General features: G+C 44.7%; 1 protein-coding gene across 5 annotated transcripts in view; it reads left to right on the top strand.

Moving 5' to 3' along the window:
* The first annotated feature begins 5967 nt into the window (after positions 1-5967).
* Positions 5968-24150, top strand: part of LOC148033202 (uncharacterized) — an 82510-nt gene continuing 64327 nt past the window's right edge. For 2 of the 5 annotated variants that reach the window (XM_087681079.1, XM_087681078.1), the window contains exons 1-2: positions 5969-6353; positions 6456-6519. In XM_087681079.1, coding sequence (XP_087537205.1) covers positions 6329-6353; positions 6456-6519 — 89 coding nt within the window. In that variant the 5' untranslated portion in view covers positions 5969-6328. Of the gene's footprint in view, positions 6354-6455; positions 6520-24150 lie in introns of all 5 variants that reach the window. The other 3 variants (XM_087681077.1, XM_087681076.1, XM_087681080.1) reach the window with 2 other exon arrangements.

Here is a 24150-nt window from a genome sequence, read left to right as displayed (position 1 = left end):
TGGTTATTGGGCTAAAGCAATAGTGACTACTGTCTATGTGTTGAATAGAACTCCTACAGCAGTGATTCATGATGTAACTCCATATGAGAGGTTGTATGGTCATGAGCTTGACATTTCACACTTGAAGGTATTTGGCAGCATTGCATATGTGCATGTTCCTGATGAAAAGAGATTGGATCCTAAAGTTGTCGAGAGTGTGTCCCTTGGTTATGCACAAGACCGGAAAGCTTACAAGTGTTATGTACCATCTACACATAAGACATTGATTAGCAGAGATGTTTTTGATGAGCTAGCATCGTGGTATGATAATCTTGTTGCAATGGCTACTGATGGATCAGCCAGCACTAGTAATGCTAAAAATACACCTACAGTGAGTACATCTATGAGTGGTCCTATAGGTGATGGGTCACCTACAGTAAGTCCTTAGTCAGGATGCTTGCGGAGTCGTACTCCTACATCCACTGACACAGATATGTCAATGAGGGGGAGATTGGATAAGGGAAAAGAAAAGATGCTTGAGCATGTGATAGGTCCACTTATAGTAGGTTATGAGTCATCTAACATCGACAGTTTGGATAGTGAATTGGGCATTCCATCTATTATGACGCTTGGAGCAAGATAGTCGTTATGTACTGCCTCATGAGAGGCAAGCTCAGAGTGAACCACATTTATGGAGATCTGAGCGAGTCAAAAAACCAGTTGACAGGTTTATAGACACTAATTATTCAACCCGCCATTATGCATATAGGGCTAGTGTGACAGGTTACAAAGAACCTACAAGTTTGATGATGAAGTTACAGATGATAACTGGTGTGCTGCCATGGATGAGTATGCAGCCCTGGCTAAAAATGAGACATGGGAATTGGTTGAGTTGCCTCAAGGCAAAGTCCCCATTGGCTGCAAATGGGTGTACAAGGTTAAGTGCAAGTCAGATAGTTCGTTAGAATGCTATAAGGCCAGGCTGGTTGCAAAAGAGTATGCACAGCAATATGGCCTTAACTATGAGGAGACTTTCAATTCGGTGGCTAGAATGGCTATAGTCAGAACTGTCATCGCTTTGGCAGCATGCAAAGGCTGGAAAATATGGCAAATGGATGTCAAGAATGCTTTCTTGAACGGTGATTTGGTTAAGGAAGTATATATGGAGCACCCTGAAGGCTATGTTCACCCGGACTTTCCTACACGTGTATGTAAGCTGAAAAAGACTTTATATGGACTAAAACATGCACCTAGAGCATGGAATGCTCGGATCAACAATTATTTACAACAACATGGATTTAGATTGGGTGATGTAGATCACAGTCTGTTCACGAAGAAGGCAGATCATGGATATGTGTTTCTAGTGGTTTATGTAGATGATCTTATCATCACTGGAGATGATGAAGAGGGAATTGCTGAAATTAAATCATGTTTATGGGCTGAATTCAAAGTCAAAGACCTTGGTGAGCTGAAGTATTTTCTTGGAATTGAGGTAGTATCTACGCCTCAAGGTATATGGCTACTATAGAAGCAGTATGCTCATGATGAATGCAAGCCTATGGAGACACCTCTTGATTAGAATGTCAAGTTGCAGATTGATGTTGGGAATGACATAGAGAATGTGACCATGTATCGATAGATGGTGGGTAGCTTGATATACTTGTCCTGACTTATGTTATGAAGTGGGGCTGATTAGTCAGTTCATGTAGAAGCTTCGCAAACCACATTTAGATGCAGTTAGGAGGATCATGAGATATATAAAGGGTACTATAGATTATGGACTGTTTTATGCATATGGGAAATCCCTTGACTTAATAGGGTTTACTGATGCTGATTGGGCTGGTTTTGCCTATGACAGGAGGTCAACTGGTGGTTATGCATTTGGATTGGGCAGCACTATGATCAGTTGGCAGAGTAAGAAATAGCCTACTATTGCATTGTCTAGTACAGAAGCTGACCACAGAGGAACTGCCTTAGCGGCTTGCAAAGCAGTTTGGTTGATGAAACTGTTGAAAGACTTGGAAATACAGCTGGAAAGCAGAGTGAGATTGCATTGTGATAACCTTAGTAGTGTTATGTTGGCTAGCAATCCTGTCTACCATGCTAGGTCCAAACATATTGAGGTTCGCTACCATTTCATCAAAGAAATGGTTCTTACAGGGCAGATTGACTTGATTCATGTGAAGACTGAAGACCAGGTAGCAAACATATTTACGAAGTCTCTTGGTAAAGAAAAGTTTATATACTTCAAATAGCTACTTGGAGTTTATCAGATGATTTGAGCTTGAGGGGAAGTGTTAGAATATCAAGCTCCCGTTACTCTTCAATTAGTCTATCTTTATGTGTGTGACCAACATTAGCTGGATACAGATGTACACATGTGTGACATTCAATAAGTTGGTGTAGTCAGTGACTTAACCATAGCTAGTCTTGGTTAGTCATACCTATGTGTGTAAGTCTCTTTCAATTAGTATAAAGGAAGAATAATGGAAGAAGAACAACAATGACCTGAGGCTCATCTTCCTCTCCACTCTAACTCTCTCCCTCTCTTCCAACACCCCAAGCCTGCCTATAAGGACACATTGGTTGATAAGAATTTTAAACATGAGCATGGTGTTGACTTCAAGGAAGTCTTTTCTCCTGTAGTCAAGATTACTATCCTACACTTGGTATTAGCATTGGTTACTAGACCTTTATTAGATGGATGTTAAGATGGCTTTCTTACATGGGGACTTGTATGAGGAGATTTATATTCAACAGCCTAAGGGCTTTGAGGAAAAAGGTAGGAAACACCTAGTGTGCAATTTGAGAAAGAGCCTTTATGACCTTAAGTAGGCACCTAGGGAATGGTACCACAAGTTTGATGCTTTTATGCATTCATAGGGCTATACACGTAGTGATATGTATTCGTATTTATACACAAAGCAGGCTCGTGATAGTAGCCTTTTGATTTTGGCACTTTATATGGTTTGACATGTTTATTGTTGGGAGAGTTCCTAATGAGTTGGATGCTCTAAAAAGTCAACTCAAGAAGAGCTTTGAGATGAAAGTCATGGGACAGGCCTCACATATTCTTGGGATGCGCATTACACAATGACAGTACCCACATCTACACATTGCAGGTGGTAGGCACCCATCATTGTCACTTCATTCTTTATTCTTTCAGTGGCATTTGAATAAAGGAAAGGTCGATCACATGTTATGACTGTTGGAGTTCCCACATCTTGAGTCTCTCTCTCTTGCTCCATTTGCCATAGCTCACACCTCTCTTGCTTCCGCTTGCTTGTGCTTCCACTTGGGCTTCTCCCTTCAGAATGCTCCACTGAAAAGAGGATATGTATAGAATATGAAGAAGAAAAAAGATATGGAGAAAAGCTTCTCTAATAGTTCACTCTCCCTCATACACACTCTCACTCAATCCTGCTCCACCTCTCACTCTTCAAGCTATGGAAAAAGGGAAAGAAGATAAATAAAGCAATAAGAGAGAAGAGCTTTACTCTTCAAGTCCCTTACTTACACTCTCATTCTCACTTTCACTCTCTCTTACTTTCAACAAGGTGGCTAGAGGATAAGCTAGAAGTAAGGATAAGGGTTGCTCTCAAAGTTGCACATACAAGAATGATTTACTTTTTGGTTTTTATACATTAGGGTCAGGGTTAGGGTTTCCACTAAGAGTTGGACACCCTACCCACTTTAGGGCTTTTGATCAATCCTTTTTAATTTATGTATACATCTTAGTTTAATTGAACCTAATCTAAATCAAAGTGAATAGAAGTTTCATGTCTGCAACCCTCACTTTCATCATATTTCTTCTAGTCTAACTTTGAGAGATGTTACATTTTGTAGGGAGTGAGCTTGACTCTTACATAATGTTACAAAAATGATAATATTCACATATCTATAATAAATTGATGGAATGATTTGCAATTGCATATTACATATGAATAACACCTAAGATAATATATTGAAAAAATAATACTTAAAAAAAAAAGAAAATCTAACCCATGACATGCATACTTTCACTTGACTTTGACTTGTGACTTTGCATCATTTTTTGTTTCTACACGAGTTCTACACATGGACCCAAGAGGGATATAAAGGTGCATATCATCTTAAGAAATCACTCATTGTTTGTTACCGCATTGCCTCAATCTTATGCCATGTTGAGAACAATTTGGCTAGCTTGGTTGAGCTTGATGGAAGCTCGAGTAATGATCTATTGTATTCTCTTTCTAGACATATATGTTGGGAGTTAGGATACTTGGATTGACCATGTTGCAACCCTTAATTTATAAATTTCCCTTAGGTAGATGTAAGATGAAGGTGTACAAGGAACTTGGGACTTATAAATTTCCCTTAGGTAGATGTAAGATGAAGGTGTACAAGGAACTTGGGACTTCTCTTGAACGTATACTAAATCTAGTCTTAGACTATTTGGGTGCTCCTTTTGAAGAAGTGTGTGAGCTATCTCTAGAGAGAGAGAGAGAGAGAGAGAGAGAGAGAGAGAGAGAGAGAGAGAGAGAGAGAGAGAGAGAGAGAGAGAGAGAGAGAGAGAGAGAGAGAGAGAGAGAGAGCAGGAATAGGAAAAATAGGAGAGAGAGGGAGAATCCTAATATTCTATAACGCTAATATGTGAGGGAAGAAGTGTGGAAGTGAATTTCATTTCCCTTACAATGTTGCTTTGCAACAACTTTTAAGAAGCGGTCTAGCATTCCTTGTGTGCATAAGGAATGCTAGTAGTGAATAATGGAAGCATGAAACCTCTCTCTCTCTCTCTCTCTCTCTCTCAACAAAATAAAGGGAAAAGAAAGTATGATATCAATGGGGTACACTCTTTCCCTATGTTGAGATTCTTGTAGAATGTATTGGGATGATCGTATTTCTTCATGTGCAAACATAAGCCCTCTATATGCATGGTAGATAATTTCTCAAATCCCACAAAGGGTGGCTTGCGATCTTGTTTAAGGCTAAGACTAAAAATAAACCTTAGTTTGCAAAAAAATCAAATTGTGTGAATTGATTGAAAGGTGAGAAGGATCGAAGCTTGCACGCGAGCTATGGCGGGAGAGCAAGAGCAAGAAAGAGAGAGACAAGAAATGGGAACTCCAACAGTCACAATGTGTGACCGGGCCTTCCTTTATTCAAATTGTCACTAAAAGAATAAAGAATAAAGTGACGTGACGGGCGCCCGCCACCTGCAGTGTGCAATGGCGGGTACTGTCAGTGTAGTAATACACGGGGCGGCATGGCGGAGGCGCCTTTACCCCCAACATTGATAAATGGTTTTTAAAATGTTTTCTTGTTCTTCAAATAAAATGGCCCTGCCTTATTTGAATGAATGACCAATAAAGCTCTAAAATTTGAGAAAGTATAATTCCAAAATGAATATATGGGTTCCACCAAGAGCAAAATCTCGCTAAATGCTAGCTTAGTTTGGTCATCAAGTCCTCCAGAGAACTATCATGTTTCCCAAGTATAGTAAATAAAACTTAATTGAAAAGAAATATCTAGCTAGGAAACAACCATTAACTTGAGGAAATGAAAACTAAGAAATTGATACATGTGTAAATATACTAATGCTAACATGATATCTTTGATGGGTCTATCTAGCATAGAAATGCTAAAGCATGGAGGCTCAATTGCTTGACAACGTATCAGTGTCATCAATATCCTTCAATGGTATCTCAAGCAAGGATGTGGATGGTAGTGTAGTCTGCATCAGTCCATGGCTTTTTCCGTGGTAACTCCTTATAGATCCACATGTCTAACTTAGATGGGCTATAAAGTATTTGATGTTGCTCTGAGCTAGAGAGAGAGCAATCCCTCTTTTGATAGATCCCATGCCATCCATGCATGGATGTCCCCATCCATATGTACCACTTAAGATTATGGTAAGTGAAATTACATCTACCTTATATTTATGCATAAATGTATGCATGTATGTTTGGGAATATTATAAAGACACACAAATAAATAAACTTAATGCGTAGGAGCATGCAATCATTATTTGTGATCCATTAAATCTTTCATGTGCTCCATCACCACAATCCATTGCAGAGACTGATGCATCCAAGAATTGTGATCCCTTCAAGGATTGCGGGATGGCGCATCCTTTTTTTGCTCGCTTTGATTGTCAATTTCACCAGTATAATCCTGAAGCTATGAGCTGATTATGTACAGATGCTGCAAAACTCAAGTCGGTCCATTGCAATCGGCTGGGCTACTTAAATCGGCTGGGTGATGGTTGTTGGCTGTTAGATTGTGGTATTGCGTTTATCGCTGTTGTTGGGCTTGCTTGGATTCTGCACAAGATGAAGCCTCGCAACTTCGGATTACCTGCTTTGGAACGATGTTGGACGCATTGCAACAATTCGGTATAATTTTGCCAAGATCAATGCTTTTGTCAGGCTTAAGTGTTTTCTCGAAGGAAGGCTTAAGTGCTTTTTTGAAGGATGTGTTTTGAAATCTTTGTGTAGCTGTGCAGGTGGATATGCATAGGAGAGGTGTGCCAATGGCGTGGAAAGAAATTCCACGTCGCAGGTGAGAGAGGGTTTTACATTCAATCGATTGGAGGGGTAGATTAGCTTCTGTTTAATTACAACTTTGTTGATTGCATGTGAAATTTCTCCTTCTTTCAAAATCCCTATATTTTTTATTATGTTCTCAATCGCTAAAAACATATGCAAGCGAATGTAAACTGTTGCCATGATCATGATTTCTACGACTTAATACCTGTATTCTCAATTATTGTAAGGAGAAATGCACTTTAGTGTATGAAAAAGGAGAGGAAATGAAGAAATCAGTACAGTGGGAAAAAGGAGAGAATGTTGCGATTAGCTCTTTGGTAGTTTGACTTGCTGAAATGGCTGGCGATGGTTGAAATGTTGAACAGTTTATGGCTAGTTGTTGTCATTGAGTACTCAGATGTTCATGGCTAGTTATTGCTATTGAGTGCTCAAATCAGGATCAACATCCTTATCTCATTGATGTGTACAAGTTAGCTCAAAGCAGATAGGTTGTGTATACCTACAGTTAGACTGTGAGGCAATAGATTGACCTTTTTGTTTGATTCCTTGACCACTACAAAAGATCTTGTAACCATTGTGCCACTCTTATGGGTCCCTATGGTTGAATGGGGATGTTAAAGAGAGGCCATCACTCCTCTTGTCATTGATGTCATTAGACATTGATAATGGCCAACAACTTTGGAGTTGCAACTTGTACATTGAATGGTGCATGCCAAGTTTTGCGCTAGAGTGTGATTGTTGGTCATGGGAGGACGGCCCACCCTTCAGAGATATTTATGCAACAATCATGAGCTTGTGGAGCAGGAGCATTGTTGTTGGCTTCATGGGCTCATAATATAATGGAGGGTTTCCAGAGCTAGAACAAAGCAAAAAAGGTTGAGTAAAGGCCAAAATTCTTGAAGGCTAAGAAGCTAAGCGATTGTGAGTGCTAAGCTAGAAGAAGTATAAATGAGTTGGAGAGAGTGTTATCCTCTATACGGATCCTGAAATGCAGCAGGCAGCCTTTGAACGTGTACGACAACAGCAAACACAGATATGGAGAGTCTAGATCAGTGCCAAACAAGACTGGATCAGCTTGAATCAGTGTGGACACCATTCTGAGAAGTGCCAGGAAGATAGAGACATCAATTGGAGACGGAAAATGCAGCAGTATGCTACCCTTAGAAATGATGGCGATAGCTGTATGCTGCAAACATAGGCAGCAGATGTGCTGACAGCTGCAAACACAAGGATCTGAAGCCTCTCTGATAGTAGACGATAACTGGAATAGTGTGGTCAAGCTGGAGAGCTGCCGCTTGCAGCAAATGCAAAGTCTGGAGGGCTGTAGACTAGATGCCAGGTGCACGATCCGCCTCGGGAGGGGAAGCCTCCATACTAGTAGAGGAGCAAATCTCCTAGGAAGATGAAATCATGAAAGGAATAGTGTGCATCCCATGTCTCTAGTCTAGGAAGGACCGATGCAAACCTGCATGTTAGCCCTATACTGAAATACGAAACCTTGCAAAAGAGATCAGAATCTGCAAAACATAGGTTAGTAGTGAGGTGCTCCAAAGCAAAACAAGACACAAAATGAAAAATGTGCAATGAGTGTGTGTGTATGAGTGAATGTAGTGGAAAACTAAAGAAGGGAAACCTAAGGATGTGGCCACCATTGCATTCTTCCATCAGCAAGTCTTTGCCAATGAAACATATGACAAGGTGGGTAAGTGTGCCTAGGGTGGGTACAGGAGGAGACCTGAGAATGGATGTAAATAGTAATGGGTGGGGAATCAGCAGACCATTCAGCTAATCGTTCAAGGGTACTGAAAGATCTGAAACATATGAAAGAGAAGGAAGTAGGTGCAAAGATGGGTACAGGAGGAGACCCGAGAATGGATGTAAATAGTAATGGGTGGGGAATCAGCAGACCATTCAGCTAATCGTTCAAGGGTACTGAAAGATCTGAAACATATGAAAGAGAAGGAAGTAGGTGCAAAGATGGAAGATCCAACTCCCAGTGTGCTGGATGCAAAAGTGGAGCGTAATCCTAAATCAGTAAATGAAAAAGAAAGAGATTCGGGAGATATGGTTGGGACTAGAGGGGAGTGTGAAAGAGTAGTACCAACTCCATGCTCAGAAAAAACAAAAGATACAGTTCTAGGTATATCTATAGATGTATATTTGTATCTCGAGCCTTCTCGATTAAAATTGCAATATTGAAAATTATCTAGATCCTACACACCAAAAGGAGAAACAAGGGAGGGTTTTGATTCATATGACTCAAAAGGGTCATGCAAACATGATCATTGAGCTTGGCTGAGATGAAGAAGATGGTTCGCTAGTCGTTCCAAATGCCGTATGTCCTTCTTGCTCAGAGAGGCAGCCAGCCTCACCAATTGGTTTGGATGTAGTAGAAAAGTTGGTAGAAGGGAGGTAAGTTGGACCATACTTGTTACACATGAATTCTTCAAGCTCCTCATCTATCATGATGTTAAGAAATGAGAAGAATGTAAAGGTGGAGGTGAAGGTGAAGCATCATCTTCCTTGTCAAGTCCATAACGTCTCCTTAGGGTCTCTAGTGATGGAGAAACTTGAAAAGACAGTGTGGGATCCCAAAAAGGAGTTCGAGACATTGTGAAATGGGTTAGGTGTCGTCCTTGTATGTAGCAGAATTAGACCATCTTCCAGAATCTGTCTGATAAAGTCATATCGCATATCTATATGCTTTGTGCATGAATGATACATGGCATTCTTAGCTAGATACATAGCACTATGGCTATCACATCCCAACACTCAGGTACTCATAGACATGTCGAGATCCTCTGCAAGTCTACTCAATCATATAGCTTCTTTAGAAGCTTTAGTAGTGCTCAGTGCTACGATGTTCTGCAACCTGGAGCACCAAGAAATGGCCCTACCAGCAACTGTAAAGACATAGCCGCTAGTGGATGTGAGTGTCCAAGTCACCTGCCATATCTGCATCACTAAGTGCTCCCTGCCCATAGCAAATACACTTTCTTTGTGTACCCTTTAGGTATCAAAGAATACACTTGACAGCCTCCCAATGTGTTTTGCCAGGATTTGACATAAACATGCTGACAACTCCCATTGCATGAGCAATGCCTCGATGAGTAGCAACCATAACATACATGAGAGAGCCACAAGCTGATGCATAAGGGACTCCCTTCATAGTATTGGCTTCCATGTCATCTTTTGGGCTATTGGCTTCACTAAGCTTAAGATATGGAGGTAAGGGTACCCCAAAAGACTTAGCTTCAGCCATGTTAAATCTGTCCAGTACCTTTTCAGTGTACTTTTCTTGAGATAAGAACAACAATTTCTGCTTTCTATCCCTACGAATCTCATGCCCAATATATGCTTTGCATTCCCCAAATCTTTCATGGAGAAAGCTGATTTCAACTGATCTTTGAGAGCATCCAAGCTAGTCTTTCTTTTCCCAGCTAGCAACATATCATCCATATACAAAACAAGCATGATGGGGCTGCCATTTGTATCCTTTCTCATGTACAAACAATGATTTGCATGGCTTTGTGTAAACCCATGAGAGAGCATAAAAGTGTCAAACTTCTTGTACCATTGCCAAGGTGCTTGCTTCAGCCCATACAGGCTGCGTTTACACACTAACTGTTCTTTTCCAGGAACTACAAAGCCCTCGGGCTGTTTCATGTAGATTTCCTCATCAATGTCACCATGCAGAAAAGCTGTTTTCACATCCATTTGGTACAGCTCTAAGTCCAATACAGCAATGAGAGCAAAAAGCACACGTAGAGTGGTCATATTCACAATAGGTGAGAAGACCTCTTGGAAGTCAATCCCTTCCTTCTGTGCATACCCTTTGGCAACCAGTCTTGCCTTGTACTTGGGGTTTTCCATCAACTGTCTTTACTTTGTAAACCCATTTGTTTAGAAGAGGTTTTCTTCCTTTGGGCAACAACATAAGATCTCAAGTATCATTAGCATACAGAGATTTAATCTCTTCGTGCATAGCTAGCTCCCACTTATTGCTAAATTTGCATGACTTGGCCTCTTTATAACTAAGAGGCTCACCTTCATCTATAAGCATCACATAGTGCAAAGAGGGGTCATATCCATGTGGCTGCCTTCTTAAGCGTGTAGACGTGCATACCCAATGATCTATATTCTCAAGAATTGGGTCTACATCAGGAGGTATGGTATTTTCAGCATTTATTGGCTGCTGTAAGCCATTTTCAGCATGTTGTGCATGCTGTACAGCACCTTCATTTTCATTACCAGCACTTGCATTTTCATAATCAACAAGTCTATCTTGCTGTCCATGACCTCCTTGTGCTTCTATTTGCTGTCTATCATCATCTGGCTAAAAAATAAACGGCTGACCATCAGTTTCAGCTTGTGGTACAGCACTATGAGGCTCATCATTTGAAGTAATAGGTGGCTGCAAATTCTGAAATTTGATATTTTTCATGTCTTCATCAGAGGCTAAAGTACTTTTTAGCAACTTTGCCTCATTAAACACAACATTACGGCTGTGAACAATTTTCTTGGACTGAGGTAACCACACTCTATAGCCAAATTCACCCTCATCACCGTAGCCCATAAAAATGCCTTTGGTGGATTTTGGGTTAAGTTTGCTCCTCAGCTGATCTCTAACATGCACAAAAGCATCACAACCTAATGTTCATAAATGGTCATATGAGGCTGATTTGCCAGACCAAACCTCCTTAGGGATGCCATTATTTAAGGACTTGTTTGGAGAGCGGTTGCAAATGTGAACCGCAGTTTTAAGTGCCTCTCCCCAAAATTCATGAGAGAGATTAGTGGACAGCATGCACTACACTCTTTCACATAAAGTCCTATTGTATCTTTTAGCTACCCCATTTGAAGAAGGGCTGTAAGGAGCTATAAGCTCCCTCTTGATTCCATGCAAGTTACAAAAAGACTTAAACTCAATAGATGTGGACTCAACCCCATTATCAGTTCCCAAGCATTTCAGCTTTCTACCTGTTTGACTAGTCACAAATGCATGAAAAGTTTTAAAAACAGCAAACACTTCACTTTTCTTTTTCAATAGATAAACCCAAATCTTCTTGGAACAATCATCAACAAAAGAAACAAAATATGCAGCACTACCCAACGATTTCACGGGCATACTACATACATCAGAATGCACTAAGTCCAAGACATTGGACTTACGAGAGACATTAGAGTAAAATGAATTTTTCATTTGCTTTCCAAACTGATAGTCATTACAAAAGTCAAGTTTAGAGCCTTTTACATTAATCCTCTTCAAAGGGGTAAGGACATTAAGCCCTTTCTGGCTCATATGGCCTAATCTCTTATGCCATAACTCCAAATGACAACCAATTTCAGCAACTGCAAGAAACATGCCATTCAAAGCTTTACAGTGTAAACAATACGAAGTGCCCTTCTTGGTTCCTTTTGCAATCAGCATGGAAGCCTTTTTCAATTTCCATAAACCACCACCAAACAATGTAGTGTAACCATGCAAGTCAAGCTGACCAAAAGATAGTAAACTCTTCTTGATGCCAGGCACATATTTGACATCTTTCAACACAAGCTTTTGCCCATTATCTAAAGACAAGTGTATAGTGCAAATCTCTTCAATGCTACAAGCATGGTTATTTCCAAAGATAGAAGTTGCTCCCTGCCCGTTGCATCGCATCTGTTGCCTTTACCCTCACCGTTTCTCTCGCGTCAGCCTCTACCCGTTCCTGCTTGTAGCCCGCCTGCCCTTGCCCTTGCCCTTGCTCACTCTTGCCCCTGCTTGCTCCTACCCATAGACCGTAGCCCGCCTGCCCCCCTGACTACCCCACTTTCTCTTGCCCGCCCCGCCCGCCCACTTCGCCTGCTCCTGCTCCTGCTCCGCCTGCTCCGGCTCTTGCCCGTCCGCTCTCGCTCCGTTCCGTTCTTTTGCCCATTCCGCCCCCCCCTCCCTACCTGCTTCCACCCGCCCGCCTTGCCTTGCTCCTGCCTGCCCGCCCTACCTGCTCCTGTCGCCTATCCCCGCCTGCTCGCGCCCTGCCTGCTCCTGCCTAGACCCCCTCATGCTGCCACCCCCCGCGCCACCCTCGCCTTACCTAACCTCGCCGTGTTGCTCTTCCTCCCCCCCTCCCGCCCTGATCCCCCCTCACGTTGCCCCCGTCTCCTCCACCTTGTGGCTCCATCCCCATCCGGTAGATCCACCACCCGTGCAGTAAACAAGAGTTCCCCCCTCCTCCCCAATGGTTCCCCTCGGTGCCCCCCCCCCCCCCCCCCCCCCCCCCCAAACTAGTTGCTCCCTTCTCTGAAGCAACTTCCCTCCCCCTCCGGTAGCACAGCAACGTGATTGGTAGGTTCTCAGTAGGGATGCGCAATGGAAATCTCTAGTTAGACACCGGTGCATTCTGCGAGTGCCTCCTAGTCAAATACCTTGCGTATCGTTCTCTTTGAGGAACAGCTCTTAGCCGTTCGTGCCACAAAGCTGGAGCTGAAAGAAACAACAATCTTTGGTTAGGTTGTAGGACACTCCCCATCTAGGGCCCAGCTTTGGGATTGGCTTCACTCCACGCTTGGCACAATGCAAATCGCGGAGTTGGTTCTCATGGGCTAAGGGATCTTCATGGTACGATCACCTTGGTAGACGCAGGCCGTGAGCTAGTGGATAGCTCACTCTATGCTTCCACGAAGGGGGTTATCTATATGGTTCCCTGGTACAGCGGCTCCACGGTGGAGGCATTTGCGCTCCATAACAGGTTTCTTAGACATTCAGTCACTCTACTCTTCCCCGGACTGGCGTTAGAGTATCGCCAGTTAGTGGAGGACTTTGGACGGCTCTTCAACACTGTCCTTCTCGCCTCCTACATGGACGCAGTGACAGCTGTAGGGGTTCCAAAGGTATGGATAGTAGTGAAATACACAAAGAATATACCACAGTTTTTAGAGATTGAGGTAGACGGACACTCTTTCAGGCAATAGGTTATTGTGACCAGGCAGCTAGGCAGTGCCTGCGTTGCCATGACTTTGGGCATCATGAAGCAGATTGCACGTGCCTCGGAGCCAAGGCGGCTCCGTCTACAGGCCCACAGGTGGACGTTGATGGTTTTACATGGGTCTAGAGTGAAAGGTGAGAAGGATCGAAGCTTGCACGTGAGAGCAAGAGCAAGAAAGAGAGAGACAAGAAATGGGAACTCCAATAGTCACAATGTGTGATTGGGCCTTCCTTTATTCAAACTGTCACTAAAAGAATAAAGAATAAAGTGACGGTGACGGGCGTCTGCCACCTGTAGTGTGCAGTGGCGGTGACTGTCAGTGTAGTAATACATGGGCGGCTAGGCAGAGGCGCCTTTATCCCCAACAACCTCCCACTTAAAGACGAATTTACCCTAGTGAGGAGTGAAAACAAAAAGGAAAAAAGACAGTACAACATGTACACATGTACAACAAGATGAGGAAAGTTGTCATCTCATCCCATGCCCATCAACCTCCGGAGGAAGGCAAAGTGCTCTGTAGAGAGGCTTTTCGTGAGCAGATATGCAGGATTCTGGTCAGTCGAGATCTTGACAAGGTCAATAGACTTGTCCTCAACGATCCCACGTATGAAGTGATACCTCACCTCAACGTGTTTCGTCTTCGCATGGAAGACTGGATTCTTGGCTAACTGAATAGCACTCATAGAATCCGAATGCAGTGTAGGGATAGTATCAATACCAAGGTCAGCAACCAAACGACCGAACTAAATGGCCTCCTTGCAAGCCTCAGTGGCTGCAATATACTCGGCCTCTGTAGTAGAAAGGGCCGTGCATTTCTGCACCCTAGACATCCAGGAAACACCACCTCCAGCATAGGTGAATACATAGTCGGAAGTGGACTTCCTACTATCTGCATGTCCTACATAATCAGAGTCAGTGTACCCCACGACTCCTGTATCCTGGCTGCCATAGCATATGCACATATCTGCAGTGCCCTTGAGGTACCTCATGATACCCTTCATGGCATCCCAATGCTTCTTGCCAGGTGTAGCCATATAGCGTGCCACAACACCAACTGCAAAGGCAATATCTGGACGAATGGCTATCATGGCATACATAAGACTACCCACTGCGTATGCATAGGGAATCTTGGCCATCTCGGCCCTCTGCTCATTTGTCTGCGGACAATCAGCCTGTGATACTTTCACATAAGAAGGCAATGGACAGCCAATAGGCTTTACATCTTGCATGCGGAAACGCTCAAGGACTTTATGAATGTACTCCCTTTGTGACAAGTAGAGGAGTCCCTGATGCCTGGCGCGTCTAATGCGCATACCAAGTATGTGAGAGGCCTGTCCCAGATCTTTTATCTCAAAGCTCTTCTTGAGCTAAGCCTTAAGAGCATCTAGCTCATCATGAGCTTTCCCTACTATCAGCATATCATCCACATAGAGTACCAAAATCAATAAAGAACCATCACGGGCTTTCTTCGTGTAAAGACATGGATCCATAGCACTCCTGCTGTAGCCCTGTGACTGCATAAAGGCATCAAACTTATGATACCACTCCCTAGGTGCCTGCTTCAAGCCATAAAGACTTTTCTTCAATTTGCACACTAGGTGTTTCCTGCTAGGTTCTGCAAAGCCCTTAGACTGCTCCATATAAATCTCATCATGCAAGTCCCCATGTAAGAAAGCCGTCTTGATATTCATCTGGTATAAATCCAAGTCAAGCTGAGCAACCAAAGCCAAGACTAAGCGCAGGGTGGTCATCTTAACCACAGCAGAAAAAACCTCATCAAAGTCCACACCATGCTCCTGCTTAAAACCCTTTGCTACCAATCTAGCCTTGTATGCCGGCTTGGGGTGTCCAGGGGTACTTTTCAGCTTGTCCACCCACTCTCTCCCAGGAGTGACTGTTACCCCTGCGCATAGCCTCATCATAAGTGAAAGGCTCTCCTGCATCTGTAACCAAGACATAATGCATCGAGGGCTGAAATCTATCAGGTGGACGTCTGTCTCTAGCAGACCATCTCATGGCAGGCTCTGCTGTCTGCCCAGTTGCCGTCTAACACCCTGACCATGAGCATCTGCTGCAGCTGTAGGTTGTCCAACTGGCTGTGCGGGAGCTCTCGGCTCCTCCTGAAATATGACCCTGTGGATCTCAACAACTCTCTCAGGCTGCCTATGCATCTTGTCTTCATGGAAGACTACATCATGACTGCAGACGACTTTCCGCGCCTACGGATCCCAGAGACGGTAACCCATCTCGCCTGCATCCCTATAACCAAGAAAAATGCATTTGACACTCTTAGGATCCAGCTTACTTCTCTTGTCTCTGGGCACATGGCAAAATGCCTCACATCCAAAGACACGGAGATGCGCATAAGAGGGAGGTTTTCTAGTCCATACCTCCTCTGCAACCTGGAAATCCAAACCACTAGAAGGTGATTTGTTTATGATATGAACAGCTGTACTAACTGCCTCAGCCCAAAAGCTCTGTGGTAGGCCTGCATGGCTAAGCATACTGCGTACACGCTCCTGGATAGCTCTATTTATCCGCTCAGCCAAACCATTCTGGGGGGGGGGGGGTGTGTAGGGGGCAGTCAACTGACGCTTAATACCCCTCTCATCACATAACTGCTCAAAAGCACGTGAAGGCATGGGCCCACAAACATCCAAATGTACCAATGCCAAGGGCTCACTTATGCGTGGCCTACCAAACTTCTTATGCGTAGATCTAGTCTGCCTACTATAAAGACAATGCTCATATGAATCAAAACATGCATAATCAAGGGGCGGTAAGTACTACAAACCAGAAAGTATTTTCATTCCCTTCAAAGACGTATGGCCCAAACGGGCATGCCAAAGAGATACATGTGGGATAGAACCCACGGACAAAACATGATCAAGGGAAGAAGTGGATACAATCAAGGGATAGAGGTTGTTAGCCTTGGCACCTCTCGCAATCACAAGTCTGCCACGAGTGATCTTGCATGCAGAGTCTTCAAAAGATACATGATAATCTGCGTCATCAAGCTGTCAAGTTGACATGAGATTGCTGTCAGAGTGCAGTGATGCGGAAGCGTGGGACCAAGACAGAGAGAGAGTGAACACAGAGAGAAGAGAGAGAAAGAGACAGTGGAAGATGAAGATCTGCTGTATAAGGTGTGTTGTATACAAAGATATGCAGATATATACACGGGCGCAGTGCGCGTGACTGCGTGTCTCCACCTCGATGATGCAACCTGCTGTCCACCTCGAAGTACGCTGCAGTCTGCACGAATCTCCAGCCTGAAATCTGCAATCACAAGTGGGAAGAATGTGCAGACTGCCGGCTATAAATAGCCTGAAATAATGCGAAAACATATGGCAGGTCGACTGCATTAAATGCATCCGACTGGTACAGGTCTGCTGTCCGACCTGCACCAGACTGCCACGTGGCAGCTGACGTGGCCTGGTGACGTGGCTGCCTGCTCCGCTAGGGGATGACAATCGCTAACACCCCCTCTCAGAGCCTGGACGGGGCAAAAGCCTGAGGGATCTGGCATGTCTCCGAAATAGAGCCTGGGGAAGCGCCTTCGTAAACAAATCTGCAAGATTGTCCTCCGTCTTGCAGTACTCCACAACTATGGTCTCATTTAGAAGCTTCTCCCTGATGAAGTGGTACTGGATCTCTATGTGCTTCGTTCGGGCATGGAAAACAGGATTCCGTGCCAAGGCAATGCAACTCTCATTGTCGCATCGCAGAAAAGTAGGACGAGTCTAGGGGCATCCAAGCTCCTCCAACAATCTCCGAAGCCACACAGCCTCACATGTGGTGGAAGACGCGGCCCGATACTCCGCCTTAGTAGACGAAAGGGCTACCGTGGGCTGCTTCTTGCTACTCCATGAGATAACACCTACACCCAAGGTAAAACAGTAGCCTGTAATAGACCGGCTGTGGTCCACATCACTAGCCCAATCCGAGTCGCTCCAACTTGCAAGTACAAGATCTGAACCACCTGTGCCTGCTGGATAATGAATCCCTAAGTCAGAGGTCCCCCTCAAATACCGAAGTATCCTCTGGGCAGCTTGCCAATGCACCGTCTGAGGTTCACTCATGAACCCCGCCAAGAGACCTACAGCAAAACAAAGATCAACACGAGTGTTGAGGAGCCAAATCAATGATCCAATCAACTGACGGTAGTGGGAAGCATCCGCCAAGGGAGAATCGAAATGTGAAGTGGCCTTCCAATTCGGATTCTACATCCATAGGAGTAGAAATGGTTCGACAATCCTCCATCGCAAAAGAAACCAAGAGCTCCTGTACATATCTATGCTGAGAGATGAAAATCCCCCTCTGAGACTGATAAATCTCATGGCCTAAGAAGAAGTGGAGTAGACCCAAGTCCGTCATCTCGAACATCTGATGTAAAGATGCCTTGGTCTCTTTGACCTTCTGTGCATGATCACCTGTGACAATCAAATCGTCAACATACAACACAAAAAGCACACAACCAGTCTCGGAAGTGTGTACATAAAGCTGCGGATCGGCCTTGGAATGCTGATATCCCAATTGTGACTGAAGGAACGAGTCAATCTTCTCGTTCCATGCACGTAGAGCTTGCTTGAGGCCATACAAGGCCTTCTTTAACCTGTAGACTTGCCCATCTGAAGATCCAAAGCCGGGAGGCTGCTCTACATAGATCTCCTCCTTCAAATCACCATTGAGAAAGGCCGACTTCACATCCAACTGGTAGACAGGCCATCTCCTATGGCCAGCCAAGGCAAGAACAGCTCGAATAGTCGCCATATGAGCAGTGGGGACAAAAGTATCATCATAGTCAATCCCTGGGCGCTGTGCAAAACCTTTAGCAACAAGGCGAGCCTTGTGCTTGTCCAAAGAACCATCGCTAAGGTACGTGGTCTTGAAGACCCATTTGATGCCAATCACCTTCTTATGCGAGGGGTGAGGCATGAGATACCAAGTGCCATTCCTCTCAATAGCCTCCAACTCGACTTCCATAGCTTTCTTCCATGATGCGGACTGTAAAGCCTCCTTCACGGAGGTGGGCTCTCGATCCTGCATAACACGGGTCATCAAACAATAGTTAGAGCAAACAAGGTCCGTAGAATGTGCCTGGTGCCTCCGTGACCACCGCGGACCATCTTGCGGTCCCTACTCCTCAGGGACCCCCTCGATCCCTGAATCTCGGAGTGTGTCACGGGCCCAACGAGGAGGGCGGACCTCTCCTCATCGCTCTCCATCAGCTGAAGACTCTGGGATATCCACCAGTGGTAACTCCTCGGGGGTGACCGGTGAAAGAGTAGACTTTGTATCGGAAACAGAATCGGAATCAAAAGGCGCTGGCTCCAAAGGAATTGTCTCGGGAGCCCAACTCTCCCCTGGATCTCCAAGAACGGGATGCTCCTCACCTGCTGCTATGGCCGGAATCTCCACAAACCGCACATCTGGACTGGTGTACACATCCCGCTTTACGGGATCATACAAGCGATAGCCTTGGGACTGAGAGCTATAGCCAACGAACACCTGTCTTCGGGAAGCCGCTTCAAATTTATCACGATGAGGCTTGGGAATGTGAATATAGACATCACATCCAAAAACCCTAAAATAAGAAACATCGGGCTTAGTCCCAAAGTAAGCCTCAAAAGGTGTCATCCCATCAACGGCCGAAGTGGGGGATCGGTTGAGGATGTGGACAGCAGTAGCCACAGCCTCGGCCCACAGAAACTGAAGTGTCTGTCGGTGCTCCATCATGGTGCGTGCTATCTCAATCACACTTCGGTTCTTCCGTTCAAGAATGCCATTTTCTTGAGGAGTGTTGGTGTTAGCAAACTCCTGGTGAATGCCTCTATCTGCACAAAAACGAGCAAACTCATGAGAAACAAATTCACCACCCTTGTCGGAGCGCAAGGTCTTCAATCACTGGCCCGATCGGTTCTCCTCAAAGAGAAGCCAATCCGTGAAGTGGGAGAAAGCCTCCGACTTCAACGCCAAGAAGTAGGCCCAAGTCATCCTGCTGTAGTCATCTACGATCAACATGAAGTACGAGCTTCCTTTCAAGGACTCGTTCCTCATAGGGCCACAAAGATCCGTAGATACAAGCTCCATCGGTGAAGTAGACTGCCGCGAAGCTTTGGTGGGAATCGCATCCCTATGTTGCTTCCCACGAATGCAGGAGACTCATGGCTGCTGGCTCACCACTATGTCCGGCAACCCTCGAACAAGCTGTCCATGTGACACCCTCCGAAGATAATCATAGTTGAGGTGACCAAACCGAGCATGCCATAGATCTGACTGTGTCTGAGAGGTAAGAAGAAGAGTAGGGAGAGCGGTAGAAGACGTCTATTTGTAGATTCCGTTCTCCTCATATCCTGATGAGAGAACTTCCGTGATCCATGATCAAGGACGCGTACCGAATCACTGTCAAACTCCACCAAGAGGCCAAGTGAATAAATCTTATGAACCGAAAGCAGATGATACCCTAAACCTGACACATGCAACACCTCTGAGGTATGGGTACCACCACGTCCATCTGAAATAAGCTGCATCTCACCCCGTCCTGCAATAGACATCGAAGAGCTATCTCCGATGAGAATCTGCCCACGCGAAGGTCGCAACTGGGCAACACCAATTGATGAAGGAGTCATGTGCCGGGAGGCACCACTGTCTACGATCCACTCTCGAGCCTGTGGGGCTATCATCGCAGCATCAGAAGCCTTCGGTGTAGAGTCCTCAATGACTGCTAGATGAAGAAACAGCTGATGAGGGTGCAGCCACCGCTCCAGAATCCTTTGAGTCCTTCTTGTTGGTGTCCTTCTTGTCTTTGTCGGGGCAATCCTTCTTCCAATGGCCGGTCTTACCACAAATATGGCATGTGGATTCTTTTTCCTTGTGCTTCTTTGACTTGTTGTCCTCCTTCTTCTTCTTTTGGTCCTTCCCCTTCTTCTGAGAGGCTTGACCTGTCAATGCTTCCGACTTGGAAGCATGCTGTCCCTTCAGTTGTTGCTCTTGGTCCAAGACCATAGGAACCAACTCTTCCCACCGAAGAGTAGACTCACGCCCCGAAGCAATAAGGGCGGAGTAAAAAGCACTGAATCGTGGTGGCAACTAGGACAAGAGTGTGATCGCCATGTCTTCGGAGGAAATCGGCTTCCCCGCATTTTGAACCTGCATCTGAAGCTGTCTAAGCTTGTTGATGTGCTCCCGCAATGAAGAAGACTCGTTCACGGACAAGGTCCGCATTTGCACCTCCAAAGAAACCCTCTTCATAAGGGTCATCCGGTTATACATCTAGTCAAGCTCCAGCCAGATCTTTAAGTGCTCGATGTGGGCTATCACGGCTGTAGTACAATTGAAAGCTGAAAACACAGCCTTCCTCCTCTTCAAACAGCAGTAAACAGTAGCAAATTTATCAACTGGACTCCTTTCCCGCGCGCCCATGCTCGCTTCAGCCTTGTTCCAATGGGCAGTCCTCCCGCTCGCCCTCGAACGCTAGAAACACAGCCTTGTGTCGCGATGGAATCTCCTCTTCAGGCAGGTTCTTCACTCAGTCAGCCCTTTTTCACTACTCTGATACCATGTCAGAGTGCAGCGATGCGGAAGCGTGGGACCAAGACTGAGAGAGAGAGTGAACACAGAGAGGAGAGAGAGTGGAAGATGAAGATCTGCTGTATAAGGTGTGCTGTATACAAAGATATGCAGATATATACATGGGCGCAGTGCGGGTGACTGCGTGTCTCCACCTCAATGATGCAACCTGCTGTCCACCTCGAAGTATGTTGCAGTCTACACGAATCTCCAGCTTGAAATCTACAATCACAAGTGGGAAGAATGTGCAGACTGCCGGCTATAAATAGCCTGAAACAATGCGAAAAAATATGGTAGGTCGGTTGCATTAAATGCAGCCGATTGGTACAGGTCTGTCCGACCTGCACCAGACTGCCACGTGGCAACCGACATGGCCTGGTGACGTGGCTGCTTGCTCCGCCAGGGGATGACAATCGCTAACAACTGCGTGCCAAAGCAGGTACATGACGTACATCCTGCATAACAAAACTGCTGCCAGAAGGAAACTGCAGCCTAACATCACCAACGCCCACAATATCAAGAGACTTGTCATCACCCAAGCGCACAGAACCCGAAATAGTATGGTATGAAGGAAACCACTCTCGGCAAGGTGTCACATGAAAGGACGCACTCGAGTCCAAGAGCCAACACTGTGCATACATAGAGTGTATCTCTGTTATTTGCAAAGCACTAGAAGAAGCTGCAAGGATATAATCATCATCAACATTCTCAGGCTGCGTAACATTGATCTCTTCAATTTTAACACTGGACTTTGCAGGCACTATACTGCAATCAGAAGACTTATCCTGCACTTTGTCTTTCCCCTTATCTTTGCGCCTTTCATTGTGCAGTTCATGGCATTGTGGCCTAATATGGCCCTTTTTCCCACAATGGTGACAAGTAACATCTGCATTCCTGCCACGGGATTTGCTACGTGACTTCCCACGAGACTTGGACCGAGATTTCTGAGAATCTCGTCCACGGCCACTGCCACTGCTATGCTTTCCATATCCATCATTCCTGCCTCTAACTGTCATAGCATGTGACACACGAGAGGCATCCAAATTCTTACGGTTAACCTCTTCCTGCAGAAGAGCACTTTCAACATCAGATAATTTCAAGGTAGCAGTAGAGGCACATAACGCAGTGCGGAATATATCCCATGACTCATTAAGAGTACCAAGCAAGAAAAGAGGAGTGATATCCTGTGCAAAAGTGATGTCCTGCGAAGTCAAGTTCTTGAGTATAGCATGGAACTGGCTCAAGTGAGCAGACATAGTCACATTCTCCTTCATGCGCAGATCCATAAGCTGCTTCAGCCAATACATCTGACTTGTTGGACTTTTCTTGTCATAGAGATTCTTGATTTTATCCCATAACTGTCACGCACTCTGTTCTTCCTTAAATACATTGTAATGAACCTGTTCTGTGAGAGATCGTACAATAGTGGACTTGTATAACTCATCAAGCTCAAGCCATTCCTCATCTGGCATAGTTGCAGGCGGATGCCGGCTCAACCTCAATGGTTTGATCTGCGATTTCTGCACCAACACCTGCCAAATCTGGCTCTTCCAATAAGAGTAATTCGTACCATCAAGCTTAGTGATGTTGAAAATAGCATGATCAGTGGACGAACTTGTCATAATGCAGGCTGGAAGACTGCAGACAGTTCAAAACTGCTTGCTGTTTACTGCAGAAAATGACAAAAAAATCACCAAAATCGAGAGAAAATGGCGAGAAAAATGTAATCAGAGCTGTTGCCCACCAAGTACTAGTGAAAGTACATCATTTCAGAATATTTCAGCATGAAAAATCCATGTCAGTCCGGAGTTATATGCTTGCTGTAATAAATGACAGCAGGGTATTGTGAGAGTCAATTGCTGACCAAATCACTACACCAAGTCAAAAAAAAAGACAGCCAAGACATGACCAGCCATAAACGGGCATAAATCAGCACCAAATTTTCATCAAGACCCTGAGCAAACACCCAAACATGTCACCAAACATATCCCCTGGACAGTAGGGCAAAGTATACATAACACTGGCAAGACCTGACACCAGTAGGTGTATGCTCACAAGAGTGCAAAGCCCAAGCTCAGGTCAAAAGCAACTCCAAGATATCAGTGCATGAACCATGCAACATTTAAGTGTAAGAGATCCCAAAGTCTCAAGTATCTGCAAAATGCTCAAATAGCATAACCTCCTACTCAATGTCGGTCAAGCATACAAGATGCTCCCACTGGCACAAAAGGCGGATAAATGAGCTCAACAGCTCAATCAAACCAAGTCAAAGTACCAAAGACAGGTAACCAAGACAATGCCTCAATAGCATCCCAAGAGTATGTAGGTAGCATCCATGAGCAAGACATACATCCCAATAAAGATCTCTGACAACCAAAATGACATCCAATACAAAATTCCGGAATAGCAAATGAGAATCCAAGCCAAGTCTTCAAAGAGCACTAAAGCTCAACAAGTACATGGTACACTGTGCCAAGACAAATGCATCAAGCCGTAGGTGTCGGGTAAGCATGTACCCAAAGAGCATATAATTGTCAAAGCACTGACCACTGTCAAGGATAGACCGATGTCAATAAGTGCGGGCTGAAATAAGCTCAAGCTTCCAAGCATCCGGATCCAATAACAAGCTCTAAGTCGTCCCTTGATGATCAATACATCATAGCATAACCCAAGACATTCACCCGGAACCAATAGGCATATGTCAAAGCATGAAAGATAGCTTCAGCCCAAGAGTTTTCAGCATTCATTTACTGTTATAAACTGTGTATTTCCAGCCCCAAAATCAGGCCAAAATCACAGCATGACATGTAGCTTCAATCCCCCAATCAATCGGGATGCAATAGGTATCAAATCGGTTATGTAGTCATGCCCAAACAAGCAAAGACACAAACTGTGAATGTAGCACCAGTATCAAATGTCTGTGGATTGTTTATAAGTCCTGAAACACTGTTTTTAGCCACCAAATCAATGCCTAATCTCAAAGGATCAATGCCAAGTATCAATACTTGTGCAAAAAAAAGCCTGAAATGGAGCCCGAACAAATGCTTAATGCCAAGCTGGAGCTGGAGCTGAAGTGGCTGAATGGTGGCTGTCCAGAATCAGGT

The sequence above is a fragment of the Lygodium microphyllum genome, chromosome 7 (assembly GCF_053477565.2).
Source record: "Lygodium microphyllum isolate KBCC chromosome 7, Lygodium_microphyllum_v1.1.10, whole genome shotgun sequence".
Classification (NCBI taxonomy): Eukaryota; Viridiplantae; Streptophyta; class Polypodiopsida; order Schizaeales; family Lygodiaceae; genus Lygodium; species Lygodium microphyllum.
The sequence above is the reverse complement of the archived record's forward strand: the minus strand, read 5'-3'. Positions and strand labels throughout refer to the sequence as shown.